This window comes from Pogona vitticeps, chromosome 6, assembly GCF_051106095.1.
Source record: "Pogona vitticeps strain Pit_001003342236 chromosome 6, PviZW2.1, whole genome shotgun sequence".
NCBI classification, from domain to species: domain Eukaryota; kingdom Metazoa; phylum Chordata; class Lepidosauria; order Squamata; family Agamidae; genus Pogona; species Pogona vitticeps.
In genome coordinates this window covers 110,291,785-110,310,539 of record NC_135788.1, presented here as the reverse complement: position 1 = coordinate 110,310,539, position 18,755 = coordinate 110,291,785, and the positions used below count along the sequence as shown (strand labels likewise).

The following is an 18,755-nucleotide window of genomic DNA, read 5'->3' as shown; positions in this document are numbered from 1 at the left end:
CCTCCTGGGAAATAGAAGGGGAAGATATGGAGGCAGTGTCAAATTTTATCTTCCTGGGCTCCATGATCACTGCAGATGGAGACAGCAGCCCTGAAATTAAAAGGCGCCTTCTTCTTGGGAGGAAAGCGATGACAAATCTTGACAGCATCTTGAAAAGCAGAGACATCACCTTGCCATCAAAAGTCCGAATGGTCAAAGCTATGGTTTTTCCTGTCGTGATGTATGGAAGTGAGAGCTGGACCATAAAGAAAGCAGACCGCCGAAGAATTGATGCCTTTGAATTGTGGTGCTGGAGGAGACTCTTGAGAATCCCCTGGACTGCAAGGAGAACAAACCTATCAGTTCTAAAGGAAATCAACCCTGAATGCTCACTTGAAGGACAGATCCTGAAGCTGAGGCTCCAGTACTTTGGCCATCTCATGAGAAGAAAAGAGTCCTTGGAAAAAACCTTGATGTTAGGAAGGTGTGATGGCAAGAGGAGAAGGGGACGACCGAGGATGAGATGGCTGGACAGTGTCTGCGAAGCAACCAACATGAACCTGACACAACTCCGGGAGGCAGTAGAAGACAGGAGGGCCTGGCGTGCTCTGGTCCATGGGGTCACGAAGAGTCGGACACGACTAAACGACTAAACACATTTACAGCAGGGTTCCTCTTTTGTTTGGCAAATCTATCTCTACTTAAATCCCTTTGGAAACCTGTAATACCCTGTAATATACCCAGTTGCCTAATCTAATTGCCTCCCAGTTCTGCCCTTTCTCTGACTTTTACAACCAAAGTCAGAATAACAATTGGGAACTGTAAATTTTCAATAGAGCTCATAGCATTACTCACTGCTTATAAGGAGCGAGATTGTCATGTTTGCTTCAGTCACACTGGGAATCCATTGCTTTAATGTTTTGTGCTGTGTAGCCTAGTACTTACCAATGAGCCAGGAAGATACAGTACTCTTTTCCCCTCTAATGGTAAATTCTGTTACAGTATTTCACCTACAGATTGCTGGATAGCTCAGTGGCAGCCACTACCTTATAAAACCCAGGCTTATCGTAGGGCAGCAATGGCGAACATATAGCATGAGTGCCACAACTGGCACACAGAGCCCTTTCTGCAGGCACACAAGCCATAAGATCACTACTCTCCCCCCAGCCAAACCTCAGGAGGCGGCTGCAGATGTGAAACTGGCGCTTCGATGGGCGGCGGGCCAGGATCTGGAGCAGCTGGCACTGGAGGCAGATCCAGAGTGGGGTCTCAAGGCACTTCCATGCCCGGGATTCCCCCTTTCGCCACCACTTCCAGTTCTGCCACCACCACCTGGGTGTCCCCCCCCCCCCCCATTTGGGTATTCGGGCCCAAAAAGGTTTGCCACCATTGCCCTAGAGTCACAAAGCCCAAGCATCTGCAAGTCACAGAGCTCCCATTGCAGATTATTAAAGTAAGATAAAGCAGTGTGAAATCAGCAGTAATTGGGGAAGGCACTTGCATGCATATAACCTGCAAAGTCTGAATCACAGCAGGATTCAAAGCTGCCTCTGAGATAGACTTCTCCTCTGCTCATATAAGAAATATTGTTTATTGGATGTTAGTTGCAAGTCTGGAATTGGGATAGGACAAAAGTGTTTTGAAGTGGTCAGAGGACCAGAACAACATTAAACGCTTGGTGGCAAAAGCCCTTCTGAGATTATAGCCATTTGCCCTCAACTATCTGGCTGTTTTCACAGGGATGCCAGCTGGTTTCTGGCCAGATGCACGTCTAAAATGACTTCTGGGATCAGCACGGGGCTCCAAGCATCTTTCCCCTGAGCAGTTACTCCAAGCGACCCTACCACTCCATAAGGTGGCACTTGCTCCTATATCCTCGACGGCGCGTCCACACGTGCCCCCACCCTCAGCCATGAACGGGCTCGTGGGAAGCAGGCATTCGGCCCCATGCCTGGTCGCTGGCCCCGCAGGTTCTGCTCGCCTTCCTCCTTTCCCACCTCCAGGCCCTCTTGCTCCTCCCTCGACCGTTCCGCCTCCTCCCTCCGTACTTTCAAGGCGCTCCCTTGGTCGCCTGGCTCCTTCGCCGGATGCCCGGCGCCGTTAGCAGGGCTGCTTCGCCGTGGATGTCGCCGAAAGGGCAAGGTAAGATCTGACAGCCTTGGCGGGGGGGGGGGCGGTCTGAGCCCCCACCTCCTGCGCTCTCAACGGAATCCTTGCCTGCCTCCTGCTCACTCCTTCGAGGGAAGGGTGGCATTTGGGGGGGTCCCTTAAGATCGACCCCATAACCTCCCACTTGTAAGGCTCCCCCCCCAAGCCTCAGGACGCAGCCCTACAACTGGCTGCGAAGGGCGGGGGCACGCATCGCCCCCCGAGATTGGAGAAAGGGGTGGAGAAAGGAAGAGAGGGCTCCTTCCTTCCATCACAGGGCAGCAGCAGCAGCAGCAGCAGCCGGGGCCATTTTGGAGTGGTGGGATCTGATTTTCTTTGCCAAAGGACCGCTTTGGGGTTTGGATTCGGGCGCCTGGGAAAGAGTTATGCGTCCTTCCCTTCCCTTATCCCGTCGGCAATTAATTAGCATCGTCCTCAAGGCGGCCTGGTGGGAGACTTTGGCATGGAAGCAGCTCGGATCTAATAACAGAGAGACGCAAAATTGGCATGGAGGAGGGCGCCTCCATGTGCCCCTCTCCCCCTTTTTGGCTTCCTTGCGGAGGAGAAATAGGGACGGAGGCTGCTTCCCTTTGGGGCCGGGCTGGCGACCCTGCAGCCCTTCAGATGTGGTGGAACTCTACTTCCCATCAGTTGTCAGTTGCATGACCAGTGGGAATGCATGATGGGAGGAGTAGTTTAGGAACATCTGGAGGGCTACAGGTTCTCAAGTAACAGAGATGAAGGAGGACTTGGCGAGTAAGGAGGCTGGATTTGTGAAGAAGGAAGGCCTGCCTCCGATCCTTGCATTTTTAGAATAGGAGGAGACTCTTAAGGAACATCTGTTCGAACTCCATCCTCATTGCAGGAAATCTCTAGGCAAAGAGCATTGGTGACGGATAACTATCTAACCTCTGTTTATAAAACCTCCTGCCCATCATCTGCCAAAGTAATCCATGGGTAAGAGGCAACACTGCAACAGTATTTCTTGGTTCCATTCTGCTTCATTAGTACTCTTAAAAATAGTTTAAGTTCTCCCTTCCCTGGACTTTGCTTTGTGGCAGAGTCAGAGTTTGGGGGTTCAGTTCCGCACTGTGCCTCCCTGACAGCAGTTGGCCTTGATGATCCATAGGGTCCCTTCCATCAATGCAGTTCTAAGATTTTTATAAAAGTATATGTGGACTAAAGCAGATGATTCAGATTTTAGAGGAGGGTTCCAAAGAGAGGACACTTCAGCTTTGTGTACAACAAGGGAAGTAGTAGTTACCGGTTATAAGTCTCAGCTTGATTGGCATAGAGTGTGACACCAGGGGCTCTTTCCGATGGTGGGAGAGGTCAGTGCACCTCATTAGGTAGCTAGCACCCACCTTAAGCTGGGCAGCCCCCAGCCAATAAGGTGCTGCCTTGCCATGGTCTGTTAACCTCACGGGGTGCGTGGGGTTTAGGGTGAAAGCCGACAAGCAGATTGATAACTCTGCACCATGCAACAATCATAAGAAAACTTCTGCCCTGAAGTTGGGCACCTGAAATGTTTGGACAATGACCCCTGGCTTTTCTGACGACCTGCAGGAAATAGACAACGTGTGCAAGACAGCTGTCATCGACATGGAACTGAGTAGGCTGCAGATGGACATTGTTGCCCCTCAAGAGATGAGATTGCCAGACTTGGGATCTGTCAAAGAAAAAAAATTCTCATTCTTCTGGCAGGGAAAACAATTGAATGTTCTAATGCTGATTGGCTTCAGCTCTGCTCTCAGATACAGATAGTAGCGGAAACAGGTAACATCAAAGGAATGTATGATGGTATAAAGCAAGGTTTAGGTCCAATACAGAAGAAATCTGCTCCTTTGAAGACTGCTACAGGCGTGATTATCCAGGAGTGAGCACAGCAGATGGAACACTGGGTGCAGCACTACTCTGAGCTATATTCTAGAGAGAATGTAGTAACCAAAGAGGCATTAAATAACATCGAGTGCCTGCCTGTCTTGAAAGAGTTGGACAGCAAACCAACTTTAGCAGAAATAAAAGCAGCCTTGGATTCCCTTGCCTCCGGTAAGGCACCTAGGAAGGATAACATCCCTGTTGAAGTGCTGAAGTGCTGTAAAGAGATCATCACACTGAGCTGTATGAAATCTTTTGTCTTTGCTGGAGGGAAGGTGGAGTACTACAGGACATGAAGGATGCAAACATCGTCACATTGTATTAGAACAACGGGGACAGGGGCAACTGCAATAACTACTGTAGTACAAGGCCTGCCAAGATTTTGGACTAATAATCAGCCTGAAGAAAACACAAGTCATGGGCCAGGGCATGGACTCACTTCCCTCTATTACCATCTCTACACAAGAATTGGAGGTCGTTCATGTGACTAAATATCTAGGCCTGTGTCTTATAAATGTGTCCCATCTTATTTCTTTAAGCAGATGGCAGTAGCTGAGTACAGGCTGGAAACGGGCCCCAGGCAGATGGTTGAGAACTGGGTGGAGTGGGGAGTAGTTTACTAATGAACTGCTGTTGCTTGGTTTTAGGTAAAGTTAAAATAACTACTGTATTTATATAACAAGCAGTTCTTACTATGCAGTCCTTACATAATTATACAGGCCAATTTCTGGACTCTCTTCTTGAACCCCACATTTTATGCAAACTGCCTGATGAAGAGTTCTGTAGAATTTGAAAATGTGCCTTCATTGTAACTATCTAGTGACCTAATAAAAGTATTGTCTAATACAGTGATCCCCAACTTTTTTGGGACTAAAAGGACCTGTCTCAGGGATAAAAAGTGGTGGTCATTCGTGACTCCTCGCCCAAGACAGTATCTCTTTAGGGAGAAGTGGCTCTGACAGTGATTTGCCTTGGATAGACATTTGTTTGTCTCTGTGTCTAAAATGTATGCTGTGAATTAAGGGAGAAGATACAAGAATGCTGTTCTCGTTCCGATTTCTATATTGTCCCATAGTGTTAGAGCACACTCTGGGTGGTTTACAACATAATTATGCAAACAACAACTTAGCACACAAGTTGTTTATTAGGAAAGCGCATGGATTCTCCCCTGACTTGGTCTGTGCCCAATAGGAGCAACAAGGGTGGGTCTGTGACAGGTATGATTCTTGTTTTTAAAAACCCCAAATCTGTTCCTGCAAATGGCAAAGCTAGGTCATGAATTGAGTGGTGCAGGCAGATCTGAAGGGATACTGGCTACGGCAGCAGCACTTCCTGAAGCCAGTCCTCTGTTTTTTCTCTATTTTCATTTTTTTCCCTTGCTGCCAAGAGATAGCTGAAAGCAGCTTCCTAAGGCAGCCACAAGGAAGGGAGGGAGTGAAGGACTCTAAAAGGCAATGGGCACATTCCTCTTTTGATTCTTTCTTAAAAGAGCAACTCAGGGAGCCTACTCTCCTCTACACTTTCCATCTTTTCTCTTCCTCCCACTTTACCAAATCCAAAATAAGTGATGCTGCAGCCACAATAAACACTCTTTTAGAGGCTCCTCCTGTGTCCCACCTTTGTTTCATAAATAGATATCATTAAATGCGACTGGGTTGTTTTTCTTCACTGTGCTGCCCCTGTCTGCCTCCATTTCTGTAGAGTCCCATATACAGTACTGTGTATTTCTTCTTGCCTATATAACTGTTCTTCTTGTCTATATAACTGTTCTAGGTATTTCCTGGAGGATAACTACCGATGGGAAGGATGTTGGACCCCTAAGTATCATTTTGGCTCAGGTCAACCTATTTTTAGATGCAAAAGAAGGAGGGGTTCTTGGTTACAGTGAGAGTCTGGAGCAACTGCGACCTGTCTCTTCTACCCTGTTCTACTTCCCAGGTGTGTTGTGTGAATGAAATAGAACACAAGAGAGTTAGGCACACTGCTCTGAGCTTTTTGGAGAAATGGTGGGATTAGAATGAATTGAATTAAATCAATCAATAAAAACCTGACTTCCCACAAGATGTTGTGAAGAAAGCAGTACATGTGTATTTTCCCTTCTTTTTCCATACCCCTTTCCTGTTGCCACGTCCATAGAATTCAAGAAGGGTTTCCAAAGCAGATCATTTTTGGTTTGACTTAAACTCACAAAAGAACCTGGGGTCACCAAGCTGATGCTGGACTATAACTCACATCAGACCTAGACCATGGTGATTGGGTACAAATCTATTAATATTTCGTAACATCTTTGCCCAACCTGGAATCCTCCAGATACAATTCCTACTATTTGCTATGCTCGCTGAGGATAATGGGAGGTAGAGTCCAATGTATCTGGAAGGGCTATAGGTTCCCCATAAGAGTCTCCAAAAGAATTTCTTCTGCAGGATAGGCATAGCTGTGTGGTGGTATGTTAGCATAATCTGCATGCATAGCACACACCATTAGAATGTGGAGGGTCTGTCTCTGCACATTGAAATAATAAATAATTTTAAGATGCTGTGAGGCCAAACACACCCTTGCCCTTCCCCAACACTGATGGTTCCCATCTCAGCTTTAAATGTCAAGACAGGCCTAGGTTGTAGAGGCTGGGAAGCAGACAGCCAAGACAAATTGTTTGCATTCAAGCCTTCAGTTTTCTATACTATGCTCCCAGTACTGTTCTTATACTGTACTTTTAGAACAGTGGTCCCCAACCTTGGGCCTCCAGATAGACTACATCTCCCAGGAGATTTCACCACCATCTCTGCTGGCCAGGATTTCTGGGTGCTTAAGTCCAAGAATATCTGGAGGCCCAAGGTTGGGAACCACTGCTTTAGAAGCAGAACAGCAAATGTGAGGACAGTTGTTCAGTGTTCTCTGAAATAGAGACTTATTTTGGAATCCATGCACTCAGCTGAGGGGTTTCTAGGAACAGAAACTATGATATTATAAGCCCCCTCTTCTGCTCTAGATTGGCAGCATCCATCCCACCTGGGAACTGAGGATGATGAATGAGAGTAACCATCATCAACGGGAAAGTGTGAGTAGGGGACGCCGTGGAGTTGGGCTGAAGAAAGGTGAGTGTATGTCGGGGGGGGGGCTTGACCATGTAGGGCCTGTGAAGTGGGAGAGGTGTCTTCCCATAATATAGTGGTTCCCAGCCTCAGGTCCTCAGATGTTCTTAGGTGACAACTCTCAGAAATCCTGGCCAGCACAGCTAGTGGTGAAGGCTTCTGAGAGTTTTAGTCCAAGAACATCCGGGGACCCCAGGTTGGGAACGACTGCTGTAAAGGATTGGATCCGTATGTACTTCAATGAATTTCTCCTCTGCTGAAATTTGTGTGAAGAGTTTGTAACAGTTTGGCTCCCATTGAAATCCACAGGGCCTAAGAGGGTAGGGATGGGACATATCTACAGCTTAATGTGGATCCAAATCAAGTCTCTCTTTTTGAAATAGCAGCTTTCTCCTATGAAAAGAAACTTACTAGGAGAAAATATAAAAATGTAATGGCAGACTTGTTTAGATATAACAGTCTATAAAATCAAGGCAAAGTATTTTCTGGACAAGGATTTTAGCTCAGAGCTAAAGAAAAGCAGCAATTCTAGTAAGCATAATTTGAGAAGTGTTTGCAGGGGGAAAACACCACTTACAGCTCTTAGTTACGCTATTACTCTTATCTTTCTTCTCCTTCCCACCTGACCGTCAACCTTTATGTTTACAGTAAAAGAAAACAATGAAGTGTGTGAAGGATCAATACCTTTGGATGAGCCACTGCAGATGGAGTCAAAGACACAAACTCAGCAACAGCTATATTATGGCCTGAGCTCTCCACAGAATTTTGATGGTGAGAAGAAACATCCCCTAGCTGCACATCATTTTAATATGTACTGGATCACCTCAGTCAGAAGTGAGGAACCTTTGGTCTTCCAGGGGGTATGAACTACAGCTCCCAAAATCCCTTGCAATTTTCCTTGCTTGTGGTAGTTTCTGGGAATGGCAGCCAAAAACATCTAGAGGACTAATGGTTTGCTACCCTGTTATAAGTGAATAGGATCTAGGTGATCCCTTGTGTCCTGCCATAGGATGAACATGCACTTGCTCTTGTTTCCCTGATGGTGCTGGTTCCAGAAACTGATGCTATTATTGGAGAGATTACAATAGAAAATGGTTTTTGGAAGAGCGTAGATTCATATAATGCATTCTTCTTTATGGTCATTGCAAAAGGGAGCAAGCACACACAATGTCCCAGATAGAGCTTGGAGAAATTACTTTTTTGACCACTTTTTTGATTACCACTCTAAGGAATCCTGCAGCCGTACTCCCCCAAACCCATCTGAAGCTCCCAGCCACTGCCAGTTACAGTAAAATTATTGACTTAGAACAGTGCTTCCCAACCTTGAGCCTCCAAATATTCCTTCACTGCAACTCCCAGAACAGCTGGGAGCAGCTGGGAACAACTGGCCAGGACAGCTAGGGTTGAAGGCTTCAGAGAGTTTTAGTCCAAGAACATCTGGGGGCCCAAGGTTGGGAACCATTGATCTAAAAGGACAGGTAATCTGGACTGCTATAGGGTGCCCTGCATTTATGACCGCTGCATCTAGAAATGCCCAGGAGATAATTGCTTGTCAGCTGGCTCTGTGAATTTGATCTAGGACAAAGTGGGCCAGTTGTGCCCCTCCAGATGTTGCTGGACTATAATTCACATTGTCCCTTGCACTCAGCTAGGCTACCCAGGGCTTTTTAAAGTAATCATCCAACAATATCTAGAAGGCCAGAAATTGCCTATTGCTGCACCAAGAATTCTCCATTTCCACAGAATATGGAGGGCTGCATTTTGGAAGTTGGAAAATACAGTTTTCGGTGGCAGTTGTGAGGCGAGATGGAGAAGACTGCATAAATGCACATTTTCCTTGTTAGTTTTGACCCCTTCTGTAGAATTTATTGGTGGTGTCCATCCAGTTCTATATTCTGAATTACTGAACAAGATATTTAAACCAAATGGAAGTGATTTAGTAAAAACCCTTGAGAATGTTTGGTGGAGAGATCAAAGAAACCTATGCCATCTTGATTAGCTTCCGCTCAAAATGAATGTGTGAACTTGCCCTTAATTAAAGAAACTGGTAAACAGGAAGGGTAAAACCCTTCATTGTGTGTGGCATGGCTCTTGGGGAACCTTGCTAGAAAATTTGGGGGCTTGGGCTTGGGATCCAGGAATGAAGAGAACTGGAAAAGTGGTGACCCTGAAAGCGCATGTGTTCCCTGGGATATAACTTATGTTTCCTCTCTTGCTAAATCTCAGAGACTCCAGAGATGCCAGCTCCCTCCTTGACCCTGGTAGCCAATATGAGGACCCAGCTACATATGGCCTTAGAGAGGAACTCCTGGTTGCAGAAGAGAATCGAGGATCTAGAAGAAGAACGGGATTTCTTGCGCTGCCAACTAGACAAGTTCATCTCATCGGCTCGTTTGGATGCTGGTAAGAGGAGCATCCTTGACTTCTTGGGAAACTGAGTGTATGGTTGTATTCCTTTAGACTAAGACCTTCGGTGTTATTTGGAAAGAAGAATACAGTGGTGCCCCGCATAGCGAGGTTAATCCGTTCCGGATTAACCTTCGCTATGGGGAAACATCGTTAAGTGGGACGGGGAAACCCAATGGGCCCAAAACTCACCGGTCTCCGATGTTTCCCCATGTTGCGGCGGCCATTTTGGGTGTCCCAGCGGCCATTTTGGGTGTCCCAGTGGCCATTTTGGGTGTCCCAGTGGCCATTTTTAGTGTTCTAGCGGCCATTTTTAGTGTTCCAGCGGCCATTTTGGGTGTCCGGCGGCCATTTTGGAACCGCTGAACAGCTGTTCCCCCATCGCAATGCAAGGATGCCCTCACATTAGCGATGCAGAAATCCGCATCGGTATGCAGATTCTTCGTTAAACGGTGCACTCATTATGCGAGGCACCACTGTATAATAGAGAAGAAGGTGGGGGAATGACAACCTTGGTTCTCATAGGAGAAAGAAGGGAGCAGAATGTTGGGTTTTAAAGAGGAGAATCTAAATGTGTTGGAATGAAGAAGAGACTGGCTTGTCTGAGGCAGATTTTTGGACTAAAATGTGTAGAATCTCCTAGAATTTTGGGTATAAGCCTAGAAGCATTGACCAAGAGGTCTGGGAATAGCAGTAAACCCAAAAGTGTAAGACCTCAAAGGCCTGGTCTGGAAGAAGAAAGTTAGGCTTATCCAGGGCTGGGCAACCTGTAGCCCTGTAGAACTGGGGCTGGCTTCCAACTCCCATCATCTGTGATCATTTGCTATGATGAACAGGATCTGACAGGAGTTGCATTCAATACCATGTGAAAGGTCACTGATTGCTGTTGGCGGTCTTGAGATCTTTCATTATGGGCTGATGAACCTTACAGGAAAGCTCACGGTACCAGATAGGGCTCTTTCCAGCTGATGCGACCCACTTTGTCCCTTCCATCTTAGACGATCATTGTCGCAACAAGCAGGCCTCACGGCGATCTGAAGTGTCTGACGGCCGGAATGGGGACATGACAGATGATGACAGCAGAGGATCCTGGCTCAGTGCCAGTCCTGAGGAAGGCGGATCCACAGAACACAAGAAGCAGAAAGGAGGTATCAATCGGCGACGTTTTGCCAAACCTAAAGTCCGTGAGAGGCAAAGAGGTGAGTGGCAAGGACAGAATTGGTCCACAGTTTTCAACACAGCAGTCACTATACCGTATTTTCTTGAAAATAAGACAGGATCTTATATTAATTTTTGCTCCAAAAACGCATTAGGGTTTATTTTCAAGTGATGTTTTATTTTATAGTCGTATGATCTTATTCTGGTTCTTGCACAATGGTGGAGGAATAGGAGCTTTTTGGGGTAGGGCTTATATTACGAGCATCCTGAAAAATCATACTAGGGCTTATTTTCAGGTTAGGTCTTATTTTCGGGGAAACAAGGTAGTGGCAAAAAAGGTGGATCTTAAACTCATCTCTTTTGAACAGAGATTATAAATAATATGTTAGATATTGTACTATTTTAATGAGTCCACCCAGGTTTGCATGGGCTGAAATAGCCCTTGGTTTGATAAATCGGTGTTTCTTCTAGCAAAGTTTAGTAGCTGTCATAGTTGGACACTTTGTGCCCATTATATCTGAGTAATGGCTGCCACGCTACACCTGCACACTTTCCACTGGCCTGTCATTCCATCCTGAGGAAGGAAGGCTGGCATATAGCAGGGGAGGGGCATTCCTACAACACTATCGTTTGTATTACTTCCCAGTGGCTTCTAACAGGAACTACTGCAAATCTATGTTATGGTTATGGAAGCCTGCCACCTACTGACAGAAGTTAGAACTAGAGGTTTCAAACGACCAGACATATATGAATTAATTCATTTAAATTAATTAAAATATTTTAAAAACAGTCCTTCAGTGCACATCCTTGGAATTTCCTTAATAGGCACATCACATTCAAAATGTCCACTATTTATGATCTTGGTACATATTTTATTGATAAAGATCTAAATGTTAAAACAATGTACTTCCATATAGAAAAGAAATGCTGTACCACTTCACAACTATTACACTTGTAATTTCAGTCTTTATTAAAACAATATCCACCTCTACAACAATTCTTCACAATTTTCATTTCATGGCTGTATCAATCAAGTTAATTGGTACATTTTGCCATCACATAAAGATTTGTCCCTTCCAAAATAGCAAACCCACTTCTTTATCATCCAAACATGTTTTTTTCTGCTTTGTATTGTACAGTAGTGTTTAATCCAGCTTCTATAAGAGAGAGAACCTTTATTGGAAAAATTGTTTTTAACAAGAAGTTAAAATCAGTTTTTAAAGAGAAGTAATTAATATTTGTTATCTTGGCTATTTTATTTTCTTCCCATCTATTTAAAACACATTACTCTTTATAAAATAAAATAAAAATATAACAAGGAATATTTAACAAGGAATATTTTGTTTATTAAAAACGGCTTAAGCCATTCTGTAGGAAAATCTTGCAGAATGGTTTATGCGAGATGGGTAAAGAACCAGGGAGTTGCTGCCTTCAGGTTTAGAATGTAAGACACAGTGCAAAAGGCCCATGGAGATGGAAATGAGAGGAAGGTTTTCCTTCTTCTTGTTCTCTTGTTCTCTATAGCCAAAAAAACTACAGTATACTGTTCTCCAACATTGGCAAACAGTGCAACTGTCTGACCAAATATACACATATGGACTTCATTGGTTTAATATTTTCTGTCTCTAAAGTCAGTGGGAGTTCCAAGATCTGAAATTTTCCTCAAGAATACCGCTAGAGGAAATGGATTGGGGCATGAAATCTCAAAAACTTGGAAGGTTTCTCTTCCTCACATTTTCAAAAAGATGGCAGAGCTTTCCTTTATTTTTAATTTTTTTAAACTGAAAAATGGAAGTAGGGAGAAGCATCCTGAGTCTGAAAAACAGGCCTTTAAACAGTTTTCTCCTGACAAACGTATTAAATCTTACCAGAGCTTAGGGAAAGTTACTCTTTGGGAATGTAGCTAGCTATTGGAATTCTGGGAATTGTAGTCCCAAAGAGTAGCTGTCCCAAATCCTGAATCTTGGTAAACTGCTGAACAAAATTATTCTTTTTTCCCCTTCCTTTTCTTTCTTGATTCATTATCACATTTTTCTTTGTAACCCTATTTCTGTGTTCTGACCATTCACCATTCTCATTAAACGTCTCTTAAATGCCTTCGCTTTTCTCCTCCACCCTTTCTTGTTCCCATTTCCGATAATTTCTGTTTTCAACTTAAACATTCCCTGATTGTTTTAACTTCTCCTTCTCCTGTTATTGATTTCTTTCTCATTTATTCTCCTGGTCATGCATTATTTTCTCCCTTCCTCCATTCTTATGCTGCTAATATACGTATCATGTTATTGACGGCTTTCCAACTCTGGGGGCTCTCTGAATGTGTCACTTTTTATTTCTGTTGGTCCTTCATCTTTCATGTGGCTTCTTTGCCCTTCATCATGACTTCTGGGTATTCATGAGCCTTCGGGGTGCCTCCATTCTGCCTCACACTTTGTTCCTCAAACCATGGTTTTGCTCTCTTTCCCATGCTCCTTGGTTCATGGGTCATCTCGCTGGGGCCATTCTGTGCCTGAACCTGAACCCGCCACACAGTGAAAGATGTGGATGGGGTGTTGTGCCGCTACAAGAAGATCCTATACACTTTCCAGAAGCTGCAGAGCATGAGTCGGGCCTTCGAGTACCACCGTGTGGACCGGAACACCGTGGCCCTGACCACACCCATCGCTGAGCTCCTCATCGTGGCTCCTGAAAAGATGGCTGAGGTGGGCGAATTCGACCCTTCTAAGGAACGCTTGCTGGAGTATTCCCGCCGGTGCTTCATGGCACTGGATGATGAAACACTCAAGAAGGTTCAGGCCCTCAAAAAGAGCAAACTTCTCCTGCCCATCACGTACCGCTTCAAGCGGAAAACAGACTCCCCCAGCCCTGCTGCCAGCAACCCTCTCCCCTCACCTGGGAAGCCGCTTTTACCCATTGCTGATTGCTACAAGTGATGGTTTCCTCTTTTTTCCCCCCTGTGGCAGGAGTCCACTTTGCCAGGCCTTTCACCTCCATCCCTTATCCAGACCCACCAAGCGCTTGCTCTTGTTTCCCCAGGACTCTTCTGTTTTCTTGTCAGCCACCTCCCATCTTTCCCTCTATTTCAAATGCAAAATGAAGACCTAACTTCACAGGCAAGGCTGACTCACCTCTGAGGCAGGTGTTTTGTTTTGCTTTTTAAACCTGGAGAGTCAACTCAGACTGGATGGATGCTCCCATGGAAGCTTCAATTTATAAAGACTAAGCACCGAGTGTGGATCTCAGTCCATTTGCTTCTGAGAAAGGGACAGAGCCAGCGGGCCTCTGAGCTGGCCAGATGATGAGAGTAGAGACAGGGAGTTAGTAGGGCAAAACATGACGTATGTATCCATCAGGTGCAGCGGTGGATAGATTATTTGAAGATGGCTGCAATAGGTCAACACTGGTAAGATTGTCAGCTTGTTCTTGGGTAGTATTCATGGCAACCTAGAAGATGAGTGGCTGGCTCACTATACAGCCTTACCACACATTGCTAGGGACAGCAACTACCTGAAAGGACAGAAGGGTGTGTGTGTGAGGGGAAAAATAAAATTGAACAAAAAATGTTTTTGCTTCATTCATCCTGAGAGCATTTTTATTTGCCACAGACAGGTGTATGTTTGCAATCTTATTTCAAAAAGGTCAGAGTTTTGGCAGTGGCCACATGTTCTGCCTTGTTGCTCAGGAAGGCTTTGTCTTCATCTGGAGGTAACAGCTGTCTTATTTGCAGACAGAGGATTCATCCAGTGCACATGCCAACTGACCAGAAGTGGGAAGGATACCAAGTTTCCAAGTGGCTGCAGTACAGTATTTTTGTGCAAATCACCAGATTTTTGGCCATATTCTTTCTACTTTCTGAGCATTTAGCTGAGGGAAAGGCAATGGTGGGTCTCCAAACGCTGATGGACTGAAAAGTTCCACAAACACTCCTATGATGAGAATTGCAATCTGACATTTGAAGTGTCTCCAGCACTTCTTTAGCTAATGATACTGGTATTGTATCAATATTCTATCTGCTGCCTTTTCACTACATTCTTTCCACATTTGAAGGAATTAATTGTGGTGTTCAGAGGCTACCAAACATTGTCCTTTTGTCTCCAAAGATTTTCTCACATTCCATGCTTCCACCACATCTCTTATTTTGTGGTTGTTTCTGGAGGCATCCATCGACACTGCTGCCCCTTTCTTATCTACCTATTGCTCCACACCCCTAAACTGGGCTCAAATGATTTTATATCATTTTTATTATTTTTGTTCCTCCAAGACTATGTGTGTGGTTGAGTCTGAGAGTGGTACATGCACACATGCTTCTACATTGGCCTTCCTCAAAGGAATGTCCTCTAAGATGTTTTGAACTACAAATCTCAATGTCCATGTAGCCAGCATGGCTAATATTGGGGATTGTATGGAGGGTATCAACTGGCAGGGGGGCTCCCCTACATCTTTGTGGATTCAGGGTGCCACTGTATATGTGAAGGGGGGAAAAGAGAGAGAGAGAGAGCATGTGCAAGGATTTCAATAATTGGTCCCTGTTCCCTGGGGGTGCCTTCTTTTTATTCAGTGTAATTAACTGACTGTTTATGTAATTTCTCTCCTAGTCTTCTTCCCCCCCTCTCTATTGAAAAAGAATATTTAAATTTTTTTTAATTAAAATCAATTTACTAAGATGATTTAAATTAAACAAAGTGTTCTGAATAAAACATAGTAGTACGTGTGTGTGTGTATATATATATATAAATATATATTTATTTATTTAAAAGATTGGCTTTTTTAACCAATGGTAAAGTTGGTAAATGCCTGGTGAAATATTGGGTTAGGGAGGGCGGCATTTAAATCCTCAGCCAAGTATATATTCCATGAGTTAAGCTAGATCTTATTCAGTCTCAGTTCTATTTTTGTAAAATTAGACTGTTATGACCAGGTGTCACATTTCACTTGTGAGGTTAAACAACAGTTCTTGTGAAAAGCACAGTACAGTGGTGCCTCACTAGACAGTTACCCTGCATGACGTTTTTTTCGCTAGACATTGGCTTTTTGCGATCGCTATAGCAATTCGCAGAACAGTGATTCCTATGGGGGAATTTTGCTGGACAGTGTTTGGCCCCTGCTTCGCAAACCAATTTTCACTAGACGACGATTTTGACAGCTCCCTCCGCGCTCGCAAACAGATGTTTTCAGGACCTAAGCTTCGCAAGACAGTGATTTAAACAGCTGATTGGTGGTTCGCAAAGCGGCTTTCCTATGGCCGATCTTCGCTAAACAAAGACGATTCTTCCCCATTAGAACGCATTAAACAGGTTTCAATGCATTCCAATGGGGAAATGCCTTTTGCTAGACAATGATTTCGCTAAACAGCGATTTCAGTGGAATGAATTATCATCGTCTAGCGAGGCACCACTGTATAAAGACAATGTGTCAAGTTGGAACCAACCCTAATAGGGCTTTTAAGGTAAGAGATATTTTAAAGAGTGTTTTTACCAGTTCCACACCTCCAGTGAGTTTCCATAGCTGAGCAGAGATTCAAACCCATGCTTCCCAAGTTCTAGTCCATCACTCTATTCACTACACCACATCACTACACCACACTGGGTATCTTATAAAGATGATACAAATGTTAAATTAGATATTAGAATGGAAAGTTAAAAGATTACTACTATTGGTGAACAAATATGGAAGCATTTGAATTAAATGAGTATTAGGTACAAATATTGCAAATAACTGTAAATTCATTAGGAAAATTTTAAAAAGTGACAGTAAGCAAAAACAAGAACAAAGAGATTGTAGTGCACTTAAGACTAATGTGCATTTCAGTAGGAGCCTTTGTGGATTATAATCCACTTTACATGGAGCATACATTATTTAGATAACAGGTTTATATACAGTGTACAGGAGTAAGGAGGTTGGAACCAAGTGACGTAAGACAATGACTTTTAAAAATGACAATAACATCACACACAATTGCCTAGCAATATCTAATTAGCTAATGTGAATTGTCTTGGAACCTAATATACAGAGAAGAAATAAAAAAATACAAAAACGTAGTGGCACTTTAAAGACTGTTATAGCTCAATGTGTGCTTTGATAGACCTGTCTGCAAAAGCTCACATTAAAATATAACAGTCTTTAGGGTGCTACGTTTTTGTCTTTATTTGTTCTTTTATTATTTTTTGTTTTTACCTATAATACATGCACAGACTAACATGGCTACCTCTTTTATTGGTATAGAATTGTTAGTCTGTCTTTGAAGTCTTGATGCAAAGCCCTTTACTTTCAGAGACTAGTTGTGTTGTGCTCAGGCAATTGTTTAGCCACAGAAAACATACTGTACTTTTATTTTTGTAAAACCCCGTGAGCACTGTCTAGAAGTAGGAAGGTGGATGTAAGTACATAACAATAATTTTGCTTATGTTTTAGTGAACTTATTAATATAGAGTGCCCCCCCTAATCTCCATTCAAACATCTATTGAAACTTCAACGTTTTGCATACTTATGGAAAAGTAGGCAAAACTGATGCATGAACCAGTAAATGGAAGAGCACGAGAGGTTGTCTCTCATCAGCCTGTCTTGTGCTTTGTTTGGGCCCGTAATTGCTTGAGCCAATTTTTCCTCAGCATCCCTTTCAAAGATCCAGACATTAGGAAAGCCTTATAAACGAAAGCAAATTAATAACATAAAAATTTGAACGCTGCCCTTGGTCTCCAAAACGATAACCATGTTACTCTGTAATGGGCTGCGACAAAATCAAAGAAGCACATGTCTTCTTAAAGAGCAACTAGCTTCATTTAGCATAAACTTTCGTGGATACAGTCCAAGAAATCTAATGCCCAATGAAACTGTTGGCTGCAACTACAAAGGACACTAGATTTTCAAACCAATTTTCTATCCCCTTTTACGTCGCATCCTTCGTACACTGATGGATCGGTTTAATTTGCGTCCATTTTTCAAACACATAATAAATAACTTATTTTCTCTTCCGGAAAGAACGTGGATGCCGTATGGACTACGTGTATGGATTCTGCTAGAAAGCCGAAGAACGTCCGGCGGAAATATCCAAAAGTCCCGGAAGTAACCCGGAAAGATTCGATCAAATTTTACTATTAATGCCAGTAAAAGCGGGAGTACGAGGGAAGAAGCGGAGTGCTCGCCGTGCTTTGAGCTAGAACGGAGGAAGTGACGTCAACGGAAGTACCCGAACCTTTCCGGAAAAACCCGAAGACTTCCTTACAGGGGCAGGCGTTCAAAAGAAAAAAAAATGTGAGTAAGGGAAGAGAATTGTCTTAGAGGTCGAAGGGGCGGAGTAGACAACCCGAACGCCTTGGGAAGGGGGGGTCTTCCGGAAATTGCCGAGCGCTTCCGCGAAGAGCCGAAGTTGCCGCCGGAAGTTGCCGAACTCAAGGAAAGGCGCCGTCGCGGCCTAGTGCGTGAGCAGAAGCTGGTTCGCGAAGAGCCGCCGTAACAGTGCCGAGGTCAGAGACGGGCCGCCCTCCGTCCTTTCACCATGTCCGACTTCGACGAATTCGAGCGGCAGCTCAACGAGAACAAGCAGGGTGAGTGAGCGGGCAAGGGAGGCGGAGGGGCGGGAAAGGAAGAGGCTCTGCGCCCGCCACCGCGCGCTCCTGAGGGGCGCCGTGGACCGAGGCGCCGTCGTCGCCGCCTGGCTCTCGGGAAAGGTCCTCCTGCGCCTGTTAACTTCTCCCTTTCCCTCCACCCACAACCCCCCCCCCCGGCTGGCCTTTTCTATTTAATTTGGCGGGAGCGTGAGGTAGAACATGGGGGAGGGTGTGCGGGGGAAGCGGAGCCGTTGGTCCTTCTGGGCGCGCGCCTTTAACGGACGAGTTATGGGGGAGGGGAGAGACCGGGCAGGCAAGGAGGTCTTCTTCTCACGTACACCCTTTAAAGAAAATAATAAAGATCGCTTTGGGCATCGCCTAGCAGCACCTTTCGTCTCCCAGAATCTCTCCCCCCCTCCAAAAAAAAAAAAAAGGTGACGGGGGAGGAGGGACGGGAAAGAAAACTTTGAAGTGGTCGCAATTCGTCCGCTACCAACTCCTGGGGAGGAAAAGGCTGTTTTAGTCTTCTCGCTTGTTTGCTTCCTTTTTT

The 18,755-nt window shown here is 44.6% G+C and overlaps 2 protein-coding genes and 1 long non-coding RNA gene across 6 annotated transcripts in view; 2 read left to right on the top strand and 1 right to left on the bottom strand.

Annotated features, from left to right (window-relative positions):
- Window positions 1-1,850: 1,850 nt before the first annotated feature.
- CCDC106 (coiled-coil domain containing 106) lies at window positions 1,851-15,366 on the top strand. 4 transcript variants are annotated; one of them, XM_072976799.2, is made up of 8 exons: window positions 2,015-2,121; window positions 3,694-3,903; window positions 5,779-5,943; window positions 6,995-7,100; window positions 7,746-7,868; window positions 9,324-9,500; window positions 10,502-10,702; window positions 13,191-15,366. In XM_072976799.2, exons 3-8 carry the CDS (start codon window positions 5,860-5,862, stop codon window positions 13,589-13,591), a joined length of 1,092 nt encoding a protein of 363 aa, XP_072832900.2. In that variant the 5' UTR covers window positions 2,015-2,121; window positions 3,694-3,903; window positions 5,779-5,859; the 3' UTR covers window positions 13,592-15,366. The 4 variants fall into 4 exon arrangements, with proteins under 4 accessions (XP_072832898.2, XP_072832899.2, XP_072832900.2 ...); XM_072976798.2 differs by lacking the exon at window positions 3,694-3,903 and having other exon boundaries at window positions 2,008-2,121; XM_078377075.1 differs by lacking the exons at window positions 2,015-2,121; window positions 3,694-3,903 and adding an exon at window positions 3,933-4,479.
- The window catches only part of LOC140701317 (uncharacterized), a 7,729-nt gene continuing 1,639 nt past the window's right edge, over window positions 12,666-18,755 (bottom strand). The window contains exon 2 of the long non-coding RNA XR_012080262.2: window positions 12,666-18,704. This is a non-coding gene — a long non-coding RNA (uncharacterized LOC140701317). The remainder of the gene's footprint in view (window positions 18,705-18,755) is intronic.
- Window positions 16,678-18,755, top strand: part of U2AF2 (U2 small nuclear RNA auxiliary factor 2) — a 22,311-nt gene continuing 20,233 nt past the window's right edge. Inside the window, exon 1 of the mRNA XM_020798845.3 lies at window positions 16,678-18,202. Coding sequence (XP_020654504.1) covers window positions 18,154-18,202 — 49 coding nt within the window. The 5' untranslated portion in view covers window positions 16,678-18,153. The remainder of the gene's footprint in view (window positions 18,203-18,755) is intronic.

What these genes read in the sequence shown, in the direction of transcription:
- CCDC106 (XM_072976797.2), top strand. Translation starts at nt 1,927, where the DNA reads ATGCCTGGTCGCTGGCCCCGCAGGTTCTGCTCGCCTTCCTCCTTTCCC. An exon ending in TGGAGTTGGGCTGAAGAAAG is followed by an intron (nt 7,101 to 7,745) that starts GTGAGTGTATGT and finishes TTATGTTTACAG; the next exon opens with TAAAAGAAAACAATGAAGTG. An exon ending in CTCTCCACAGAATTTTGATG is followed by an intron (nt 7,869 to 9,323) that starts GTGAGAAGAAAC and finishes GCTAAATCTCAG; the next exon opens with AGACTCCAGAGATGCCAGCT.